Source organism: Aplidium turbinatum, chromosome 9, assembly GCF_918807975.1.
Source record: "Aplidium turbinatum chromosome 9, kaAplTurb1.1, whole genome shotgun sequence".
In the NCBI taxonomy this organism is placed as follows: domain Eukaryota; kingdom Metazoa; phylum Chordata; class Ascidiacea; order Aplousobranchia; family Polyclinidae; genus Aplidium; species Aplidium turbinatum.
Window position 1 is genome coordinate 7,870,807 of NC_137480.1, and position 23,130 is coordinate 7,893,936.

Genomic DNA, 23,130 nt, shown 5'->3' on the forward strand with positions numbered 1-23,130 from the left:
AGGATTAAGCTCTGCAAAAAGCTTTCCCAGTCCGAGGATAAAGATTCAATCATGAACGCGATTTTACCAGGTTTTTATCAATTCAATTCACTCTGCATCTTCCACTTATGATGAAGTCCACAACGCAACTTTAAATTACTTTAAAGCTTTATTGAGCAGGAATCAGAGCTAACGATTAGTAAATTATTTTGGATAATAAAAGCAAAGAAACTACACACAACGGCCGAAGCGATCAGCCACATCATAGGTCTATGTACAAAAATAAGATTGAATTGCTGTTTGGGTTGAAACGGTTTTCTTTTTCGGGAAGATACATTTTGTTCATACTAAAGTGCAAACAAAATATAGCGTAGAACCTGAAAAGTTGCAATGAAATAAGCTTCAACTAACTTCAGAATTCCACAACCATACAACAAAAATTGTCATTTTTACATCGTTCCAACGTCGTCAGACATTAGAACAATATAAAAGGGAAAACTTTTGGTAGTTGATTTTTAACCTGGAATTTTTCAAGTTTATGAACATCGTCACTTAGGCAGGTTCAAAAGTGAGACAACTGCCTGTTAACGAACTTCATAACAATCACGTTGGTCGCTTTGACGTTGATATATGAATTGGAAATTGCTGAAAATCTGCACAAGTTATGTCGGAACCAGTTAACACAAAGCGCAAATATATTTTATCTTAAAACACATACACCTAGCTGCTCGCATTTTATTCCAGCTAGCAAATCGCTCGTTTTGTGTTGATCCAACGTTTTCAGACGTTAAGTCAATGCAAAAAAAGATCGATTTGCTGTCTGGAATGTGCCAATATATGACACCATATTGAACACCAAAATGTAACGTTGAATTAACGTATAGAAATCTATCATGAAGATACAATAAGATCAGCACAAAATGATCATGACAAAAAGTGCAAAATGCACCGAGATATGAAATAGATTTGAAACAAACCATTGTACTTTCCAGGTAGCAAAATTCGCTTCCGTTGAAACAACATAAAAAAGCGGATTTTTGCTACTTGGTTTGGAGTCAACTTGAGTTTCGACTTGTCTTTCACGATTAGAGGATTTTTATAAACACTAAAAAGACGTTATATTTACACAAAACGACATAATTGTTAGTTACAAGTATTGCGCAAAAAAATAAAAAATAAAATCCTTTTCGTTCTCCAACAAATCCACTAACATTCCAAAAGTTGTTGTATGGGATAGGCGGATCACGAGGAAAAGGGCAGTATCGTTTTCCGCCTATCCGGAAACAAGTTTGTTAGAAATTCGGGCTTCCGTGCACCAACTTAGATACAAAATTCCTCCATTTTACATTAATTCAACGTAAGAATGGGAATGCATAGCTGGGGTCGTAATTCACAAAACTCAACAAATTTTAGCCAACATCTTTGCTGGCAACTGTCCGCAAGCAAAGTAGCCACAACAAAATCCGTCATTTTTACATTGATTCAACGCCTGCAAACGTGAAAATGACGAATTTTGCTGTCTGGGTTGCCATTTTTTCAAACTGAGCGTGAGCTCACACAAACAAAACTGATCGAGTAGCTGATACAATAATGGGAGCTGAAAGCGTGCAAAAACAACTATTCGAAACACACCAAAAGTTACTATACTGGTACTCTGGACAGCAAAAGTTGCCTTTCTAACATCGTTTTAAAATCATCAAGGGTTGAAGCGATGTAAAAAGGCAACTTCTGGTTGCTGGGACATTGCATGAACTTACAATTCTATATCGCATCGGCAAAATAACTCTCCAGCGACAATGACGTCGCATAATATCTCTTGAACTATTTTTCTAAGAAGCTTCATGACTATTTGTTTGTTTTCGTCTATTGAACGTTAGTTAAATCTCAAATTGTCCGCCTCCAGATAGAAAATCAGTCAAAAAGCGACGGGTTTGCAGTCTGGGAATCAACAAAAATGGAAGCTCTGTCAGCAAAGCTCCCATGTTTATATCGTTTCAACGTCGAGCGATGTTAAAACAATGTAAAAACGGCAACTTTTGCTGGTTAGATAATCGGCGGTTTTGGTGAAGCACAACATCCACTGCGTCGATTTTACATAAAGTGACGTTGAACCAACAACGGCGAATAAATCAAGGACCAGAAATAACTTCTAAATAAGAATACAGCAGCTCATGTTCACCAAGACCGGGAAACATACAAACGGTTTCGTTCCCAATCGTTATGTACATAAAGCTATCATTTTCCAAAAGTAACGCAAATTATGACGTCAGACGAATGCTCAGCGGCCCATAGAAACCTGAAAGACAAAGGAAAAGTTGAGTTTTCACGGATCCAGACAGCAGAACCCTTCATTTTTAAAACGTAAAGATGTAAAATGATGTAATGTAAAAATGACGCATTTTGATGTCCGGGTTGTGCTACGGGATCAGCCATGTATAATGAAATTAGAAGGAGCGGAAAAAACGCTGCTTTTCCGCTTTAAGGATTTTTAAGCTGCTGCCACGGCAGTTATTTGTTTAGAATACAAACACAATGCACGAACAAAATATTCAAGTTTATGGCAGAGCTTTTGCTTTTTTGACTATTTTCTATAACACTCAGCATCCTTTTTGATCATTGGGAAATTCAAAGAAAGTTTTTAATGAAATAAAAATATAATTCAAGAGAGTTATTACAAAATTAACGTCCCTTGATTCATACTAAACATCGGATAGGATGAGTCATGAAAAATAAATGTATCATCACTGGACGTTCGTTTACCTCCAAGAAATCTTCATGTATGTGAAACTATCGAGATTATGTTTTATAAAGGTATACCTTAGTCTGAGTTTACAAATTACTCCAAGAAATTTTCAATAACACATTACATCTTCAAATAGTGAACAAGTCAAATCAGTCCTTTTTACATTGATTCAACGTCTGCAGATGTTGAACCAAAGTAAAAAGAACTGATTTTCTGGCTAGGTAAGATAACGCAAATTTAGAATTCCCTTGCCTCGAATATCATTTCCTTCAGTTTTTCCTTCGGTAAATCGTCGAACTCCTCCTCAAAGGTGAAGGGTTGTTCCGCGACGGGCTCATCAGCCGGATCGTAATATTGCTCAAGGTAGGGATGAGCAAGAGCATCCTCCACTGTGATCCTCTTCGCGGGGTTAAAGGTCAACATGCTGTTTAGGAGGTCCAAAGCTGGAATGAATGGAAGTTATGTTATAAAAAACGCTGAACACTTAAGGTGAGTTCCAACCTGTCAAAACTCGTGTCTTTAACGTTGATTCTATGTCTGCAGAAGATGAATCAATGAATAAGACGGATTATTTATTCTAGAATATGGGTTTCGGTATGTTGTCACACTCGCAACTTGAGCAATTAACGGAGGATACATAAAAATAAACTGCTGGTTGTTTGAAGTGTTCAAAAAACAAAACAAACAATGACGCAAAAATATATTTCTTTATGTGAGCTCATCTCTTTATGTGAGCTCATCTCTTTATGTGAGCTCATCTCTTTATGTGAGCTCATCTCTTTATGTGAGCTCATCTCTTTATGTGAGCTCATCTCTTTATGTGAGCTCAGCGTCAACTGTCTGTCTCGCTAAAAGGAAATCCTTTACCATACACTGCAAACCCAACTTACCTTGGAGTAAAACTTGACCGGCAGTTGACCTACAGACCCCACATCGAGTCACTCCGTGCCAAGGTTACCTCGCGAAATAACCTCTTGAGAAGCCTAGCAGGAACAGGATGGGGAGCCCGAGCATCAACCTTGCGTACAAGTGCACTAGCCTTGGTCTACAGCTCAGCCGAATATGCCTCAGCTGTATGGAACCGCAGCAGACACACAAAAAAGATGGATGTGTGCATTAACGACACCTTGCGCATCATCACTGGCTGTCTCCGCCCCACACCTACTGCTTATCTGCCAACTTTGGCTGGCATTGCTCCTGCTCATGTCCGTAGGGAAGAAGCCTCTCACAAACTGGCTCTACATGCGAGACTCGATCCTCAACACCTTCTCTACAGTCACTCCCAAACAAATGGACCAGTCAGACCTCAACGCCTATCATCAAGGCGCCCATTCCATCGATATGCTACACAACTTGTGGATAAGAACTTCAGCTGCATGGAAACATGGACCCAAGAATGGAACGAGCTGCCACATATCCCTCCCCAGTTTTCAGTTATGCCAGCACTCTCCATCCCTCCTGGAGCAGACCTCTCAAGAAAGGCATGGGTCACATTGAACAGGATCAGATGTGACGTTGGCTGTACTGGAGCTAATTTGTTTACGTGGGGGTTGCATAATTCGCCGATATGTGTCTGCGGAGCGGTAGAACAAACAATGCAACACATACTCCACGAATGTCCCATCTTACGACCCCCAAGTGGAATCACTGGTATTCGACAACTGGACCCAACTACCGTATCTTGGCTGCACGAGGAGGCATTGCCAATCTAAGCTACTGCAAGTCAAACGAGAGAAGAAGAAGAATGAAATCTGTTTAACATACAGTATATCGAATCAATGGCGACCTGTGTAAAGGGGCCATACCAACGTGAAGGTTTCAAAATTGCCTAGACGCTGACCTGCTACGCCTTATAGCAGTCGATGAATGAATTCTTTGTGTATATTTTATGTGATTTTGGGCCAATTTAACCATACAAATATTGGACTAGATTTAGGTACTGCTAAAAACAGGGTTGAGAAAAACCCGGGTTTTTTTAAAAAAGCCCAACTCGCCCGGGTTTTTTCAAAAAAAAACGGGTTTTTTTGGGTTTTAAAAAAAAACATGCAAAAAAGGTAGATTCATGCTTATTTCACCTCAAAACTGCTTTTTACCATTGAAGTACTCACTCACAGTACATGCTGGCATAACTTAATAAAATAATGCACTAGGGCTGTTTAGCTATGAGGCCTTCTTGCATAAATGAGTTTTAGTGTACTGTAAAGTGGCATTACTTGATTTTTGTGTACTGTACAGAAATATCCACTGCGTTTTCACTTTATCCTTGGAAATTTACTTCAAAATCACATCTTTAAGCCCTAATTTGAAGTTTGTTTTAAGTGCCTTGTAGTGTTTTTGCTCATTTTTTCGATTTTCTAACACAAATTGGACAAATATGATGCTTTGGGTTTTTTTATGGGTTTTTTTAAGTGGGTTTTTTTTTTAAAAACCCACCCGTTTTTTTTGGGTCGGGTAAAATACCGACAACCCTGGGTAAAAATCTTAAAGAAAGACAAAGGCTTTCTATCCATCTTTTAGCAAAATCAGGAGCTTTGCAGTGATTTAAAATTCAATGATCACACTTTGGTAATTTGGTTTCTTGCAACCATCATTACGTTAAAGAGATAGAAGTACAATAGTTGGTACAATGGTAGCGGAATTGGCAATCAAAATTGATTGCTAATTGAACAATCTGACAATGAAAATTGTCAGCCTCCAGCAAGACCGGCGTACGTCGCTTTACCTTTCCTATCAGCTTTTGGGTACAACTTTCCCCACGGAAGTCGAGGCTTGACGGGAAGTGAAACAAGGTACGCACGAGCCTTTTCATTGATGATGCAGTTCAAGTCCTCCTCAGATGGTGAGCCAAGTACACCTTGAAAAGAAGGAATGACAAATAACACACTGATATCTTATTGAAGATTTCATAAATGTCATCACATTCGAAACAACATGGTAACATCTTCGGTTGGAAACTACGCTTGGAACACTGGCTAGCTCTAAAAGTTATGATTAACCAAAGCTATACAATTAATGCTGTATGTAACAGGGGTAGCCGAACTTTTTTCATGTCGGACTGGATAAAAACAAAATTGACTAGTGAGAGCTGCATAGTAATTCTGTTCAACACTTTGAAGTCATAACAAATGCTCTGTCATTATTGATTTAAAATCAACAAATGCACGGCAACACATTCAAGTGGATGAGAGAACCAACTCTTTGGGTCACGACCCATACGTTGAGAACCGCTGACCTAGGGATTAGCTGTCGATTAAAACCTTTACAAGGAAATACTTTAACATTCTTGTCTACAAAGTGCCGGTTATCTAGATAAAAAATTAAAAGCGGCATTTCACAAGGCCTTGTGTTTCATTCGTTTTGTTGCCTACAGGTATGATCAACAGTCAACACTCAACAGTCAACACTCAACAGTCATAGCAGAGTGGTGAGAGGTTTGACACCGCCCCGGACGGTTCGACACTCGAAAGGGCGCCGGTTAGACACCGCTCAAGAGCATGTGGTTGTGTCTTTGCCAAGACACTTAAAGGCAAGACTGAAGGTAGACACGAAGATTGGCTTCCTTGCCTTCCCGTCTACGTAATCCAAATCTTTAACTACCGGTCGTAAATCTGGATACAACAAAAAATCAACCAACGTCGCAGACCTGATTCAGCTCGTCTGCCGCAGTTTGGATCCCGCTGCGTAAAAAGAGTCTCCTACAACTCAGCAGTTGTGAACTGAGCATGTGGCAGTTGAGCAAGTGACAACTGAACTAGCAACACTTTAGCAATTGGCTGAAGTTGACAAATGATGAAACTGAGCAAGTCGAAGCTTGGCATGTCACATTGTCACAAGTCAGCAAACTCAGTCTAACAAGCGATGACCAAGCAAGTTCGAACTGAGCAAGAAAATCTCATTTGCTGACTTGGAAGTAGCTGAAATGTACCTGCTGAGCTGTCGCATGCCGAGTGGTCTGACGACCATATAAAAACCTGCTGTAAACATTGGCAAAGAAACAAGAAGTTTGTTGAATGTGCCTTGCGCAAACAACGCAGGAATGTTGTACGACGTTAGACCATGGCAGGACCCACTGATCTTGCAACATGCAATACAGAGGTGGGCTATGGTGTGGCTTTCTCTGGGTGAGCATAATGTGGTGCCTGACGCAGCTGCTGTACAATATTCCTAACCGGTAAGAAGAGTGTTAAAAGGGAAGATAGAATTGTTAAAAATGGTAATGAGAACAACTGGCCATTCTTATCCGATCCGTCGGCTTGGAGTCATTAAACCCTCGAATCAATGTTTCAATGGTCGGCTGCATAGCCGAGTGGTGATAGCTCTGGTTTGACGTTTGAAAGGACGCTGGTTCGACACCGCTCAAGAGCATGTGGTTGTGGCAAGACACTTAAAGGGATGCTTGAAAATGGCCACGAAGATTGGCTTCCTGTCCGCTTAAACTAAATCTTCAACCAACGTGCGTAAGCCTGGATACAACAACAAAAAAGTTTGAACGTCGTGTCAATCAATTGTCATGTTGTCTGCATCGTTGACCTGCTTCTTAAACTGCCACCGAAAAATAAACGTTGCTAGATATTACGGGTAAAAACAAAAACACTCGTTTCATAACTGTGGATAAAACGTTATCTACGCTTTTGAAAAAAGTAACGATCATGTTGCTGAAAGAGAAACTCAACCTACGACATAAAAACAAACTTGGTTCACACTCACCAAGAATATGATTAAGTTGATCCAAGTAATGTTTGCCGGGGAAGATCGGCCTATTGCTGATCATCTCAGCCAGGATGCAGCCAACAGACCAGATGTCAATCGACTTTGTGTACCCCTTCGAGTTGAGCATGATTTCAGGCGCGCGATACCACCTAGTAGCCACATATTCGGTGAGAAATCCGGTGTGATCCTGCGCGGGGTCGGCGACACGAGCTAACCCGAAGTCGCAAATCTGAAAAGATAATTTTCGTTTACGCATTTTCATACCGTGGCGCACGCACAGTTGAATGTCATTTCAAAGGCAATGCAACCTGGGAAAACACCATAAAAGTCTTCGAATTTCAATTTTTATGTTTGAAAATCTTGGCAGGTTTTATAAAATTGATGCATTGCTCAATATGACATGCTGAAAGTTCAATCGAAAGTCAAGGCATTGTTTCAACGTGCTTGAATGTCAAAATTATGTCGTAGATTGAAAACACAGACAAGTAAGCACTACGTGAAAAATCTATGCTTACCTAGTCAGCATAAATAATTAATCAATTTCAGTAAAATAAGACATATAAATCCATGTAAAAATATGTCAAGTATTTTAATACCACGCCTAAAAAGCTATTTAACAAAACATTTTCTGAAATAAACATTTGCCATGTTCAACTAATACACGTGTTCTGTCAAGTGTCAAACGTGTACAATACATGCAAACAACCGGTTGTTTTATCTTGGCTCCGAATACTCGAAGCGATCTATAGTGAGATTGCACAGATATACAGCATCATTGCCTGTTTGCAAAGGATTGCAATTTGCAGCAAAGATGCATATGCAAACGCGGAAACAACAATTTTAGTTACAGTCAATTTTCTTAAAGTCTGATCTTCTTCACGCTAATCAAATGAAAGACGCAGCTAATTCTGCAGATCGGTTCTTTTGTAATCGTATTCCTTTTAACATTGGTTTAAATTCAGACTAAAAAAGAAACAATTTTGCTAGCTGAGGTTTTCTACAGCAGCACAAAGCTCCAGCATTACTGTGCAGTGTGCACCCTTGTGCTGTGCAATATGATTGCCAATTGCGTGTTGTTGCAAGACAGCCAATATTAGGGAGACACTACACCGCAAAGAGGTGTTTAATATGCTGCAATAGTTAATTAAAACAGCCAATATAACGTTCCCACTTACGACATCCAGCATTGCAACCCAAGAGATGGAAGATGCAAAAAACTAATGATTCATTGTATGGGACAGGTAATCATAACAGGGCATAGTGACAAATGATAAATTGCAAGCGACCGGCTGTGACACGTTTATGCGGCTGTAGTTTACGTCTTGAGTAAATAAAACCGAGACTAAAACAAATAAGACGCCAACAAACCAGCTATTTTTACACTGATTCAACGTCAGTAGAAGTTAAATCAATGTAAAAAAGGATTTTAAACTGGTAAAATTGCTGGAAAGAGGCGCTTGACCAACAAAGACAAAATTATCTGAAACAATTTGATAGCAAGACAGAAACACTTATCCATAGAATTAGATCAAATGAAAGGAATACTTGGACTACACATTCATCTGAGGCCGCCGATGCTTTGTTTAGGCAAACCAATTGAAAAGGAACAATGGACTGATTTGCTGGGTGAGCTTCTTCATTTTTGAAGACAATTTTACAGAGTTGTCAACAATGTACTATTTTCATAAACAAAATGGTAATCAGTTGTTACTACCGGTGGGTTTGTGTAGTGACCTGATGCAAATCCGGCACAAAACCGATCTTTTTAAAATGTCAAGTCAAATCTTCAGAAAGGAGTTATAATTTATTGATGAACAAAACGTTCCTGCCACTTTCATACGATAAATGTATGCGGTTCACAATGCGGCGCATTGCATAAAATTGTGAGAAAACATGCTAAGGTGACTAGTCACGCCATCACGCATGAGTCTTCGCGACTCTTTCTTGTATCTGAATAACCTTAAAAACTGAATAACCCAAAAATCGCAGAAAATAATCACACAACCATTCCATCCACACATTTTGCCCGTTGTACCCGCAAACGCGATGGCATTCAATTCTGATGACTATGAGTACTTTTTTATGATGTTTTGTAAAGGTCAAATGAACAAACAGGCAAATAAGCCAATTTTTGCGTTATAACCTTCAAATTCTCACTCAGTGTTTTGTTAAGACACAGTCGTGTGCTTTCAGCCGGCGACGAACCGAGGTTCTCAGCACTTGGCCCAAAAGAACAGTGATACCACATCAAGATGCGACGATATTACATAAGTATTACTGGTCTGTGTGAACTTTCTGGGCAATGTATAGAACAGAACACCAAGGAATTTAAATCGAAACTCTGAACACAATGCGAAGAGATAATAAAGTAATACAGGGCAGTTTTTGTTAAGTAGCCTACCACACCACACAGCGGACAAAAGTAGCTTACAAGCTGAAACTGTATGGCTGTATAATATTGTTTTATATTAACATTTTTATAAGTATTATTATTATTGAAAACCAATCTTGAAATATAAATCAAACTGGCTTATTAAAACCAAAATTTTATTGAAATGCTCTCAGACGACCTCTGGGCAATAAAATTTATTGCAGATCAAAGTCACTGCTGCAAGTTGAGTCGTAAACTTCACAACGACAAACACGTAAACCTCAATACTGCGTTTAGAATATTTGAAAATGACTGGTAGACACCAGATATTTATTGTCAAAGTCATGATACCTGTGCTGTATCTCAAAGAACTGTAGACAAACAAAATTCTGTCTATAGATAATTACTTAGATATTGAAAAATGCATGTTCTACCAGACTACCACAGTAAGCATTTGACAGACTTCTGCTACCATCTTAAATTAACGTTGTCAAGAAAAGATTTTAAGGAAACAGTGTGATCGCAAACATTCTGATTTACAAAAATCGATATTCTAGCGCGGTCACGCAATTGAGAATCCTGGCGGCGAAAAAACTTGGAATAATTTTTTTTCAACCATCTGTTCAGTAGATTCCAACCCTCCGCCACACTGCGACGCATCCTTCTCCAGAACTCCAGGTCAACGTTCTTCAACTCACACAAGATGAATGTATGAGGGGACTCAGCACTAAATAATTGTAACAATTTTGTAAATCAGGTGGGGGTGAGGTAGGGCGCTTCACAGAATGATTGTTTGCTTTTCGTATGAAGGGCATTTGAACAGCTTGAACGGCAACGGAATGGCCCGTTTCGGTGAGTCCGATCCCTTAACGGGGGATTTTTTCAATTTTTTTTTTTAATTATCGGGTACCGTAGCCTAATTATCATTGCCGTTTTAGGGTTAGGGGTTATAGGTTAGGAACTCACCGAATCGGACTCACCGAATAGTAGCAGACCCGAACGGCAAGGTAACTTTTTTGTAAAAAACAAAACAATGCAGCACAGGCGTACAAGTAACGCATCTCACCACTTCCACTCTCCAGGACATGCACACTATGTAGTTTGTGCAAAAAAAGCACAAACTTAAAAGAGCTTCAATTTATACTTCGCCAACTACCCGTATATATATTGCAAATTTTCTGCTGCATTTAGTAGTAAAACTGATCGTCTTTTGCAAAGAACCTTCAACGGAATGGACAATATTTTGATGTGCACATGCTGGTTTATTTTCAATTAGTACCGTACCGTAACTAATAAAGCGAGGTGGTTGATTTAGATTAATCTGGTTGGCAATGCTTTTATCTTCAATTTCATATCCATTTTGTTCCATACATAACAAAAGCAGAACTGTTCAAGATAAAGAATCCAATCAAAACGTTTAGAGAAAATATGTAAAGAAAATAAGAACATTCCACCATGAGGGGTGAAATACGACAATCCATATGAATCCTATTGTTTCATCGGCCTGATACAAAAATGGAACAAGACACGAGCGTGCCATACAGGGTAATAATTAAGCGAAAGACCTTGGTAAACTAAAGCTTACCTGGTAGTTAGGTCAGATTCACTCAACGTATTTTCAATATTAGGATAGGTAAAATCAATATCACATGTTTAATGTTTATTTGAAGTTAACCAGCAAATCAATTATATTATATTGATATAACGTTGGCGAATATCGAGTCCCTGTGAAAATGATTGATTTGCTGATTTTGGAAGCAACTAGGACGTAACTTGCCGCACTAATGAGCAGCTCAAACAATAATAAAATGATAATTAAACTTGGGAAAAGCCGACTTAGAAAAATTCTTCTTCGTTGGCAACTTGGCATAGAACGAGACGTAAAGTTAGAAAAAGGAAATCTTTTTCAAAACTTCAGTGAAACAAAATAACAAAAAATAAAACCAATTATTTTAGAAAGACAGCATGAAGATCAAGTTGTCAGCTATGGTGAAGGAAAACACTGAACACAAACAACTTTACTCTTATGTTCCTTTATAAAAAGGTTCTTTGATATTATTTTTATCACTTCTTATTTATTGCAAAAAAAATAGTTGCCAAGAGAAGAGATATAAACGCTCGGGTATTTTTCTATTGCATGCAACAAAAACACCAAATGTTTGTCAATCGATGGTTTATTTGCCAGAACAGCAGCAGTACATTTTTAAACTATGCAAGTTCTATATTCTTCATTCCAAAAGCATATATAGTCAAAACCCAACAAATCATCATCTATAGTGTAATAAGACTTAAACTTAGCAAAACCAATTATAGTTTCATACAATGCACACAGAGAAAAACTATAAAAAAATTCAGTAGAATAAAAAACATTAACAGAGCCTATTCATTGAATCCTTGTTAAATAGAAGTGGGCGCTTGTAGGTTTTAAGATTTCCAAGCCCCTGGAAGTATTCTATTGGTGACAAGGGTCTGCTACTATTCGGTGAGTCCGATTCGGTGAGTTCCTAACCTCTAACCCTTAACCCTAAAACGGCAATGATAATTAGGCTACGGTACCCAATAATTTAAAAAAAAAAAATGAAAAAATCACCGAATAGAGATCAGACTCACCAAATCGGACTTACCGAAACGGGCAATTCCGTGGTGACAAAATAGCCATAACTGTGACAAAGTTCAATATCTCACCTTGAGGTCACAAGTCGTGTTCAATAGAAGATTGCTAGGCTTCAGATCTCTGTGGATGACGTGTGCAGAATGGATGTACTTAAGACCACGAAGAATTTGATACAAAAAGTAACAAATGTGCTCATTGCTCAAGTGCTGAGTTTTCAGTAGTTTGTACAAGTCTGTCTCCATCAAGTCCTGTACTATGTAGCTGGTTGATAACAATTGTATGTCAAGGAGATTTCTATAGTTGAAGATTACAAGTCACAAAAAAAAGCTAATTTTTTTATTTGCAACATTACATATAACAAACGTGCTTAATTGCTCACTTTAAACACATTTTCCGTATAGGTTTATGTAAAAACTTATTACAGCTAAAAGCAGACCAATAAAATAATGCGATCAATAACATGATACGTTCTGCTGGTGCAAACCAAACTAAAATGTTATTGCTCTAATAATATATATATACTTGAAGCGGAATGGCCCGTTTCGGCTAGTCCGATTCGGCGAGTGCCCTATTTGGCGAGAGCCCTTTTTGGCGAGTTCCCTATTCGGTAATTTGTTATTTTTTTTAAATTATCAGGTACCGTAGCCTAATTATAATATCATTGCCGTTTTAGGGGTTGGGGTTAAAGGTTAGGTTTGGGGTAAGGGTTAGCGGTTGGAGTTAGGGTCTTATTTCAACGTTTAGCGACGTTAAAACGATGTAAAAGCGGCAATGATAATTACGCTACGGTAACCAATAAGTTTAAAAAAAAAAATTCAAAAAATTGCCGAATAGGGAACTCGACGAAAAGGGCTCTCGCCGAATAGGGCACTCGCCGAATCGGACTAGCCGAATTGGACTCGCCGAATAGTAGCAGACCCTACTTGAAAAGCCTCATTCAAAATTCAACAATGTGATACTCGCCTGGACAAAGATAAGGGATTTTTTATTGCATATACATCATATATAATTCTTGGTTAAATTGTATTTCTACTATAAATTTGTTGCAGAACGTCTGTAGCCTACTGCTATGTGATGACTTTACGAGTAGTGCTAAGAAAAAGGGTAATATATAGTCAAGTAAATCGATTTAGCTGTGAACTAGTCAGAAAAGTTCAACAATCACAAACTGAGACTTATTTGATGCCTCTGCAGATTGATAGCAAATGAGCTCATCTTTTTTCTAAAGTTACTGTGTAGAAAATGTGCTTAGATGTTGCAGTACTGTATTTCAGACATGAATAAAAATTGCAAATAAAAGTGCTCAATGTTTAAAAGACAGAGCTAATGTAAACCATTATTTATTCAACTACAAAAGTTTGCAGTACATTCAACTACAAAAACCTTGCAGTACATGAAACCAATGGTAGCGCAAACTTTTTGTAGTTGAATAAATATCTAATGGTTTATATAATTATATATATAAAACCAAAAATAAATCAAAAGACAAAGTATATATATATGTGTTGTATAGTCCTATATTTCATCACAGTATCAATCAATTATTAAATCACAATTAGACATTTCAAAGGATACACATCTTTCATATCTTCAATGGTGGGAGACCTAATGATATCCTTTATGGTGATTATATTTTCATGATTGAAGCTGAGTAATATTTTAATCTCCCGTAGTGTACGTTGGCAATAAGTCTGATGTTCAAACGGACTAATTTTCTTGATTGCAACCTTCTGGTTTGTTTCAGTGTCAAGCGCAGATCTAAAAGCATATTGCTTTTTCAAAAAATAACATATTTAGTAATAAAAGCCAAAATATTAATAAAATAAATAAAAAATGCAAAGTACAGTTTATGTAAGTGCAAGTTGATTTGTTTACACAATGTTAAAATAAAATATTTCATCAGTACATACATTGTTGTATTAAATAACTTCTCGAGTTACAGCTCAACAAGAGCACATGTGTCAAGAGTTATGTGATGCCCATGTGTTCTTAAACTTTTGCACATCTACAATATCTAAATATAGAAAGTACAGTATGGGTCATTCTATTATAATACAGTCACACTGTGTAACCCACCCTCTCAGAATTTCTTTATTTTTTAATATGTTAGAGCTACTGGGAAAAGATGAAGATTGGCATTTACGCTGTCAAAATCCATCAAGCGGTTTTCAAGATATCGACAGTTACATTTTTGCCACTAGAGGCGCTGTTTTCGCATCACAAAAACAAAAATAGCTTATAATTCTTATTTTTTAAGATACAGAAATAATAAAAATATGTATTCTTATAGTTTTGGGGGCAAGGAATTCAAATATGTTATTACATTTGTGAAAAAAGCAAAGGAAAACACTTTATTTTATTGAACAAAAAGTTTGGGGTGTTTCATTTCAATGCCCCATATCTCAAATTTGCAAAAAGATTTTTTCCCCCAACTAATGCTAAACTGTCAAGAAAAGCTATCTGCTTCATGTACAAAAGTATGATAAATACGTTTTGTTTCAAACTTCTGCAATTGACAAATATGTTTCATTGCTATATTCACAATGTTTTCAATCAATAGACTTGAAGTGTAATACGGTACCTAATACATGATCACATTTTATTCTATTTGAATTAAGGCACTAACGATGCTCTACAGTAGCAGAGCGAAATGCATATTCCATAAATAGGGCTTTGCTGATTCTCCATGCACTTTTAATAAAAAATATATGATCACACAGCATATGCAATATGCATTATGATGTCAATCATAGTAAATGTTCTGGAGTAACAAGATATCCAGGCTATCTAATTCATGTGTAAAAGTAAGATAAATGTAATTTGTTCCAAACTTTTGCAATTGTCATGAAAAAAAACAATATTAGACAAACAACATTTTATGGGTACTTCAAAATCATACGCGCCGACTTCCGGGGGGCGGCGCCCCCCGTAAATTTATGGTTGAGGGGCAACAAAAATGGTAATTACAAGTGGTGTTTTAAAGATAAAACACTTTGCGAAAGAGATTTAGAAAATTTAAACGGACTTAAAGAATGCCGAAAGCAAGAAAAGCCTACGTTGCTCTTGCCCGCGAAACAGCAGCTGATCGCATGGCTTTCTCATACGCTATGGAAATTTCAAAGTAGATGGTAGAGTAACTTACGCTGCTGGAATAGTCACGTAACTATTCACGGCAATATTCAGTAAACTAGCTAAATTAGAAGAGCTATTTTCAACAAGGTCTTCCCGCTGTGAGACATTATGATTCAACAGAACGCATTGTTTTCTTCGTAATGTGTGAGAATTAAATCAAAAACCGATAAAAGAAAAGGTGTTTAATGGTCTTGGTCGCAGATATTGCCTGCATTAACGACGTCTCTTACCGCTATTATCACCTAGCTAATCTGATATCATTGTTTTATGCGGCCGCTAAGGTTTGACATCGACTTTAACGATATGGAATGTTACGTAATAATAAGAACGATTATATCCTACACGCAAAAATAAAAAAAATGATCTCTTAAAACAGCTCTTTCTGTTTTGTCTCGTGAGCTTTGCATATTGCTCAACAAGTGCATAAAGTTTAGAATTGACAAGAAATCATTGAATTTGAAAATTAAGTTTGAAGCACTGCAAATAAACGTATTCAAAACTTTTACTTAGGCCGACGCGATTTCACACTCCGTAATCTACTTTGACAATCATTTTTAGTGCGTTCATTTTAAAAACTGCCGAGCTGGAGACAACAGCATGTCCCGTGTTAGTTGAACTTGCCTTTTTGAGGTGAAAATCACTTGCGAACATCTCGACCTTTACTCGAGTATATAGCCTACTGTATTCAATAAAAGACTACAAAGACTTTCGATAAAAAACAGAAGAGAAAACACTTTGCCGTTGTCAACGCTTTGAAAGTAAGTAATTAGCGAAACGAGGTTAATAAAACTGATAGCAGGTTTTCACTCTGCTTGAGATCATGATTTTTTGCGTTTTATTTCGATAACTTCACTGTCTTGATCGTTGTTATTCACTCGCACAAAAAGGAAACGAATCGGCTTGTTTTCCAACTATTCCAATTATGAGCTAACAATATCAAAATTTTTACGACTAGGCGTACTGCATGCGTAAAACTAATCGTTTCAAGCAGCGGTTATAATAAATTCGGTTTGCGACCTATTTGTCAATATAAACAAGGCACCAAGCTTAATCAAAGACTATTTTAATTGAGTAAAATGGCGTTACGGTTATGACGTCATCACCTTTCTCGCCCCCCAAGGTTTTTTGAAAAGTTGGCGCCTATGTTCAAAATGCACTTCTACACAGTACACACTAGTTAGTGATGCTATCTATGATTTGATATGTAGATTGAATGTAGAGCATACACAAAACTGCAATATATCAGGATTAAAAAGTGCCAGTAATAAGTCAAGGAGAAATCAAAATAATGAGTGCAAGATTTCGATAGTTTGACAAAGATTTCTCGCTAATTAGTACAGTGGCAGCCAACCCTCAAATAAAGAGAGGGCACTCAATGATGATGAATAGAAAATCACAGCTTCAACTGAGATAAAAACGCAAACTCTGCATCAGTAATTTGATGAACACGTCCAGTTCTGCTGATGCTCGGTGCAGCAACTTTTGATATAACTTTTGTCTTAGGAACATATAAAATATCATCATGTTTTGGCCATTGAAACGTTTGACGTGGCCCACTGGTATGCATGAACTTGACTAACAGTTCTTCACCAGCTGCTGCATCATTCAAGATAATACCAACCACCATGCCTGGTCGCAACATACTCCTCAATTGAAGTTTTCAGTTTGCTGGTGGCTATCAAAAAAATTGAAACAACCTGCAAACAAATGATCCTCTGCTGTGATTTTAAACTTGATGCTTGCAATACATTATGAGGAAAACAAATGATAGCTTCTGGTGCCTGGTATTATGTGGCCTTGAATGTATCTTTTATTTAAAGCCAGTCGAATATCAATGAGCTTTTCTTTGGATAAAAAATAAAAACTGATTGAATGCATCTAGCTGATTTGCAATAACTGTAAGCATCTTTCGCTGTCAGAATTTGATTTTGGCATGGCTGAGCTAAACTTTTGTGGACAAGTTTTCGCTTAATTGCCCACCAAGTCCATCACAAGAAGTCTTGTCATGGCTTGTAACAAAGAAATTCCAACTTGCAGAAAATCCAAAGACCTGTTGATGATAGGCCAGACTTGAAAAAATTTTGAAGTTTTTTGTATTGCCCAGCACACCCATCTGAAAAGTACATACTCGATGGGTTGAATGAATGGATAGTTTTGTTTCAAATAGTGAGCCAATTCTTCTTGTATTGCAAACACAAAACTTGTATTATGATTCAGGTCATCAAAAAAGAAGGCCATGCTCTGTTGAATATAAGATGAAGTAGATACTGTAGAGCAGGGGTCACCAACCTTTTTTGCATGCGGGCCACTTTGGCACTTAGGAGAGCTGTGGTGGGCCGCACTAATAAAATTTTAGGTAAGTTGACTCTTGTGCTAAAAAAGAACGCATTTCTTACCCAGTATCCAGCGTTACATGTTGTTAATATTTATCTCAGAATACCACAGCAACAAAATTAGTCGAACAAGGCTACTGCCAGGCCAAGCTCCTTTGACAACACTTTTGACTTCTTTAACATTGCCTAATAAACGAGGCCACTTGTTTTGCGCACTTATAGCGAGGCGAGCGGTTTCATCAGAATATTCATCGCCAAGCAAGAGTGGTGTTGTCACTTCGCTTCACAAAATATATTTTGCCATTAACAGTTTCAATAAACATGGAAATGTTTGACAGATCGCAATACAGGCAACAATAGTGACCTGCAAAGATATCAGCAAAAAATAAGCTCCAATAACAGGGAAAAAGAAACCAGGCACGGGCACCATGAAACAAACGCTTGTGAAAATCACCGAAAAAACATTTTTATCATAACTCATGAACAGTGTTCCCTCTAAAAAAGCAATGAGTTGGTTTTTCATCCTTTTTGTGAGAGTCCATAAAACCGTCTTTCCTTGATTATTAGACAAATGTCACTTGCGATGCTTATCAGCATGGCAAGAATTGTTGATTAACAACATTTTTGCAGTAGGCTACTAAGCTAAATATTTTCATAATACCAGAAAAAGTCTTTAAATTTATATATAATATTTTTCCAATTTATTATAAATTGAGTTGGCACACCGCCTACTTTGCCAACAAAAACTTGCATAATAGGAACACAGCTCGTGAAACACAATAACGGTGAAACGCACACTAGTGTTTACAGGACATTTACAAACTTAAAATAAGCAACCCCATGCTCTCAGACATTTTCGAAATTTGAAAACAGACGTTTTAATCAACCACTGGGACAGTGTGGCTGGACATCGCGTTGGAATAACTTCAAACGACCCCCCACCTAGAACTACAATGTGATTGGTCGGTCGGTGGAATCGTACGCAAAGCGAAAATATGTTTCCCGGAAAGTATTTTTTGCCTATATGCTGTTTCACTCCTCAAGAAAAGTATTTTTGATTATACTCGTGCGCTGATACCTTCCGCGGGCCGCACATAACAGCGTGGCGGGCCGCATGCGGCCCGTGGGCCGCCATTTAGTGACCCCTGCTGTAGAGCATCATTAGTGCCTTAATTCAAATAGAATAAAATGTGATCATATATTAGGTACCGTATTACACTTCAAGTCTATTGATTGAAAACATTGTGAATATAGCAATGAAACATATAATTTGTCAATTGCAGAAGTTTGAAACAAAACGTATTTATCATACTTTTGCACATGAAGCAGATAGCTTTTCTTGACAGTTTAGCATTGGTTGGGGGAAAATTTTTTTTTGCAGATTTGAGATATGGGGCATTGAAATGAAGCACCCCAAAGCTTTTATTCAATAAAATAAAGTGTTTTCCTTTGCTTTTTTCACAAATGTAATAACATATTTGAATTCCTTGCCCCCAAAACTATAAGAATATATACATATTTTTATTATTTTTGTATCTTAAAAAATAAGAATTATATGTATAAGCTATTTTTGTTTTTGTGATGCGAAAACAGCACCTCTAGTGGCAAAAATGTAACTGTCGATATCTTGAAAACCGCTTGATGGATTTTGACAGCGTAAATGCCAATCTTCATCTTTTCCTAGTAGCTCTAACATATTAAAAAATGAAGAAATTCTGAGAGGATTTTATGAATCTCACAAAACCTCGAAACACGACTTTGATAAGCAAGAAGGTGCTGGGTTATGTTATAGAGTAAAATATCTGCTATAGTTATAAACTTAGCTAACAATTTGCATCAGCGCTGTACACAATTGCAGGCTTGTTATTAAGTGTTTGTTTTTTGGTGTCCACCTTGCAAGGTGCCTGATTAAAAAACGCTATTCCAGAGAAGAGTGATTACAGGGAAAACAGGATATGTTTCATGCTATGGGTAAAATGGTAAATTGTTTAAGTTACCATATATAGCACATATAGCAAGAAGCAACAATTGATGCCTAAAATTAAGCTTTTATTTGTCCAACATAGTAATTTGTTAAGAATACAGTATTCTGTTAATTTTTGTTTTATAGCCTCACTGCTTCAATTCCTCTTTGTCATGAGTTACCAGGGGGGGGGGACTTGTATACCAGCTCCAACATTTTTTTTCTGAATCAAAAACAGGATTCAGAACAACGCTTTAAATTAGTAACTAAGTATAGTCAGGAACATTCTCTCTCGCCATGATTTAATGCCTCCTCTTTCCCATATTGTAAGGATAGCTTAGTTAGTATGTTCTTGAGGGTGGTTCCTAAGGGCATAATTTTCTTATGCTTGACGTACATCATGTCGATTCAAGTTCAATCAACAGGTCATGATCTACATTCTACAGGTATCTAAGTATACAAAGCATAATTTTTAAAACTTACACAACCATGCCATATGCTCCTTCTCCAATAAAACTAAGTCCTGTGTATCGTGGAGCGACATCATATGTCTGTCCTCGAATCAACTCTCCAGTAGGCTGCTGATTCATCGTGGTTACTTCAAACTAACAGCAGTTTTCACAAAAGTGTTTTGTTAAAAATGGAAAACTTATGTTTTTCAATCAAATTCTATATTTTATAAGTTGCAGATAGCTTATAAACCAAATCTGGAATATGCAAACTAAGCCCATCAAATATTCATAATGATGACAATTCTTTTGGGTTGTTGAAGTAGATGATCTAAATATTTGCAGAATATGGTGGTAGTGGTAGCGTTCGGTATAAAAAATATGTATTATTAAATAAATTAAAATGCAAATATACAATATAAAAAAAGGAGTCCGAGACATTAAAAAAAAATGTATATACACAGGTGGTAGGAGCAGAATAATCATAGTTGTTGTGGAGAAAGTGAAGTCTTATAGCCTAGTGCATAACAATCAACCTGTTGAGTAATTAGTATGCATCACCATAATCGCTCTTTGAGCCAATCACTCTCTCTGTGAGCAACATAACATGTCAGTCGATTTCAATAACGCAGACTTTCATGGCCCATCCAACTTCCCTTTGTGCTATTCACCATTGCCTAAATGGCGCTATGACAGAGTGTGAAGAAACTGAGATACATTGGTTACAACAAAAGTTATAGTCTGACAGTAACATTGTGCTTACATCAGAAAACAATAGGCCTAGCCTAGTCCCACACTGACTTCTTCAAAAAAAAATGTATAACACTGTAGCCTACTTGTATCGTATTTGACAACATAGGTTCCAAATGCTGCCTGTCTAACCCATTATATTTTTTGTGGAGTGAAGAAAAACTCAAGAGCTAAGTAGTTTTTAAATGATCTTTCCACTTTCAACGCTTCACATAGGACTTAATTCATATAGCCTATTAGCCTAGCAATGTTTAATTTTTTTCAAGTGATGAATCCAACTAAATACTGACAAACACGGGACATTTCAAATTTATGTCTTTGTGTTAACCAATAGCCACAATACTACGCTACAGTCGTTACTCGTACAATAAAACAAGAATCCAATCCAAGCAGCAACAGCAAATCAACAATTAACTTTAGCTTCTTATTTTTCTTGCACTGACTCTGGGTGACTGTGAGTCTGTGACTTTTGAGTTGACTTAGCAAACAGTTGCCAGATAACAAGTTAATTAATTAATTATCTGTAGAACAGTGTTCAAATTTAAAAAACCTAAATCATTATGATTTTTTGCTGTTCCCATGGATAGATAACTTATTAATATTTGTAAAAACTATTACTAATTATTTAATAATTATTATTCACTATTTACTCATATTAGTAAGTCATCTATGCTGTTGCCTTCATCACATCTGTGCTGTGCATCATATCGCTTTTTCGTCTGCTCACTCTCACCACAAATTTGCTTCAGATGAAAATTACACATATAAACCATCTAAAAACAATTTACAAAAAAAGCAAGTTTTTAAAATGATCGACTTTGCTACTGTTTTTATTGGATTCTAAAAATGGCTAAAACAATGCCAATCTGGCAACTTTGGTGTATCAGCAGTGGCCGAGTGGTTAGCGCTTTTGTTTGTTTGTTTGTTTATCTTTATCCTGCATTGCGGGAAAGCGGACTTGAGCGCTATGCATCGGTGTACGCCTTCCGACGTACACCTAACCCACGCTGCAGCCGACGGCAATGTCTGTTTCCGGTTGTCTACTCTACTTATGACTTAAATTTGGTACTACCCATTACTCGAAATCGATCACTAGGTAGAGGCAATTATCGTTAAGTTTCTTGCCCAGAGAAACAACAGCAAGAGCGGGTGGCTGGAGTCGAACATGCAGGCTCTCGACTGCGAGCCCAACGCGCTAACCACTCGGCCACGGCTGCCGACTTGGGCTCACAGTCGAGAGCCTGCAGCCCTGCATGTTAATATGCAGTGCTGATAATTATCATCTAACACGAGTGCACAACCGCCGGCTTGCCAGCCGAGTACTGTGTAATGTGCAAGGTGAATATATTGCCAAAGCTAAGCAACATTTTTACAAATGAAAAAACCAAGAATTAAACACCTAAATAAAATACCAAACTCCACTTTTAAAGTTCTCTCACTAAATTTGTCCATGAAGTCACTGATTCAGAAAAAATAGCAGGAATTGATCTAAGTTTAACCATAGCGTGCCATGCATCTATTCGCTCCATTGATCACATTGGTGATGTGGTGAAGTATATCATTATCATGGTAATATTTTCACTAGTTAGCCTACTGCTGCAAAAACAAAGCCTAGAAACAGAACACAAATTCAACTATTGGAAGTTGTCAGAAGAATTCGTTCTCACCTGTTGGACCACAAAATGTGTTGCAAAGACTTCAAGTGCACCCCAAATATGATTGAATTGCACAACAGTTCAGGGCGGTGGGCCAGACCGCAGAGCAAGGGGGCCAACTTTTCTTTAGGGGGGGCCAAAAAAAGAAAAAACGGGAAAGATGGGCAAAATCATTATAAATGTTGCTGTTGCTCGAAAACGTTGGGATTTTGCCAGGGGGCTAAATTTTTTTTCAGGGGGGTTGAGGCCCCCCTCGCCCCCGGCTGGCTACGGGCCTGCAACAATGAGAATTTGTATATTTCATCAGAAAATAAATAAACCAACTATTTAGAAGAAATTCTTCAATAATCCAATAAAATATAAGCAAATTTGTTAAATATAATTATGTATATTTCATTATTTTTAATATAAACAGGTAAATAGCCTATCCA

The 23,130-nt window shown here is 37.4% G+C and overlaps 1 protein-coding gene across 1 annotated transcript; it reads right to left on the reverse strand.

Moving 5' to 3' along the window:
• Positions 1-139: 139 nt before the first annotated feature.
• On the reverse strand, positions 140-20,548 carry LOC145777254 (mitogen-activated protein kinase 1-like). Its single transcript, XM_082588590.1, has 7 exons — positions 20,329-20,548; positions 13,993-14,175; positions 12,489-12,678; positions 7,430-7,661; positions 5,445-5,576; positions 2,975-3,165; positions 140-2,275 (listed from the first exon to the last, which is right to left on the reverse strand). The coding sequence occupies exons 1-7, from the start codon at positions 20,433-20,435 to the stop codon at positions 2,258-2,260; spliced, it is 1,053 nt and encodes a 350-aa protein (XP_082444716.1). The 5' UTR covers positions 20,436-20,548; the 3' UTR covers positions 140-2,257.
• Positions 20,549-23,130: the final 2,582 nt, after the last annotated feature.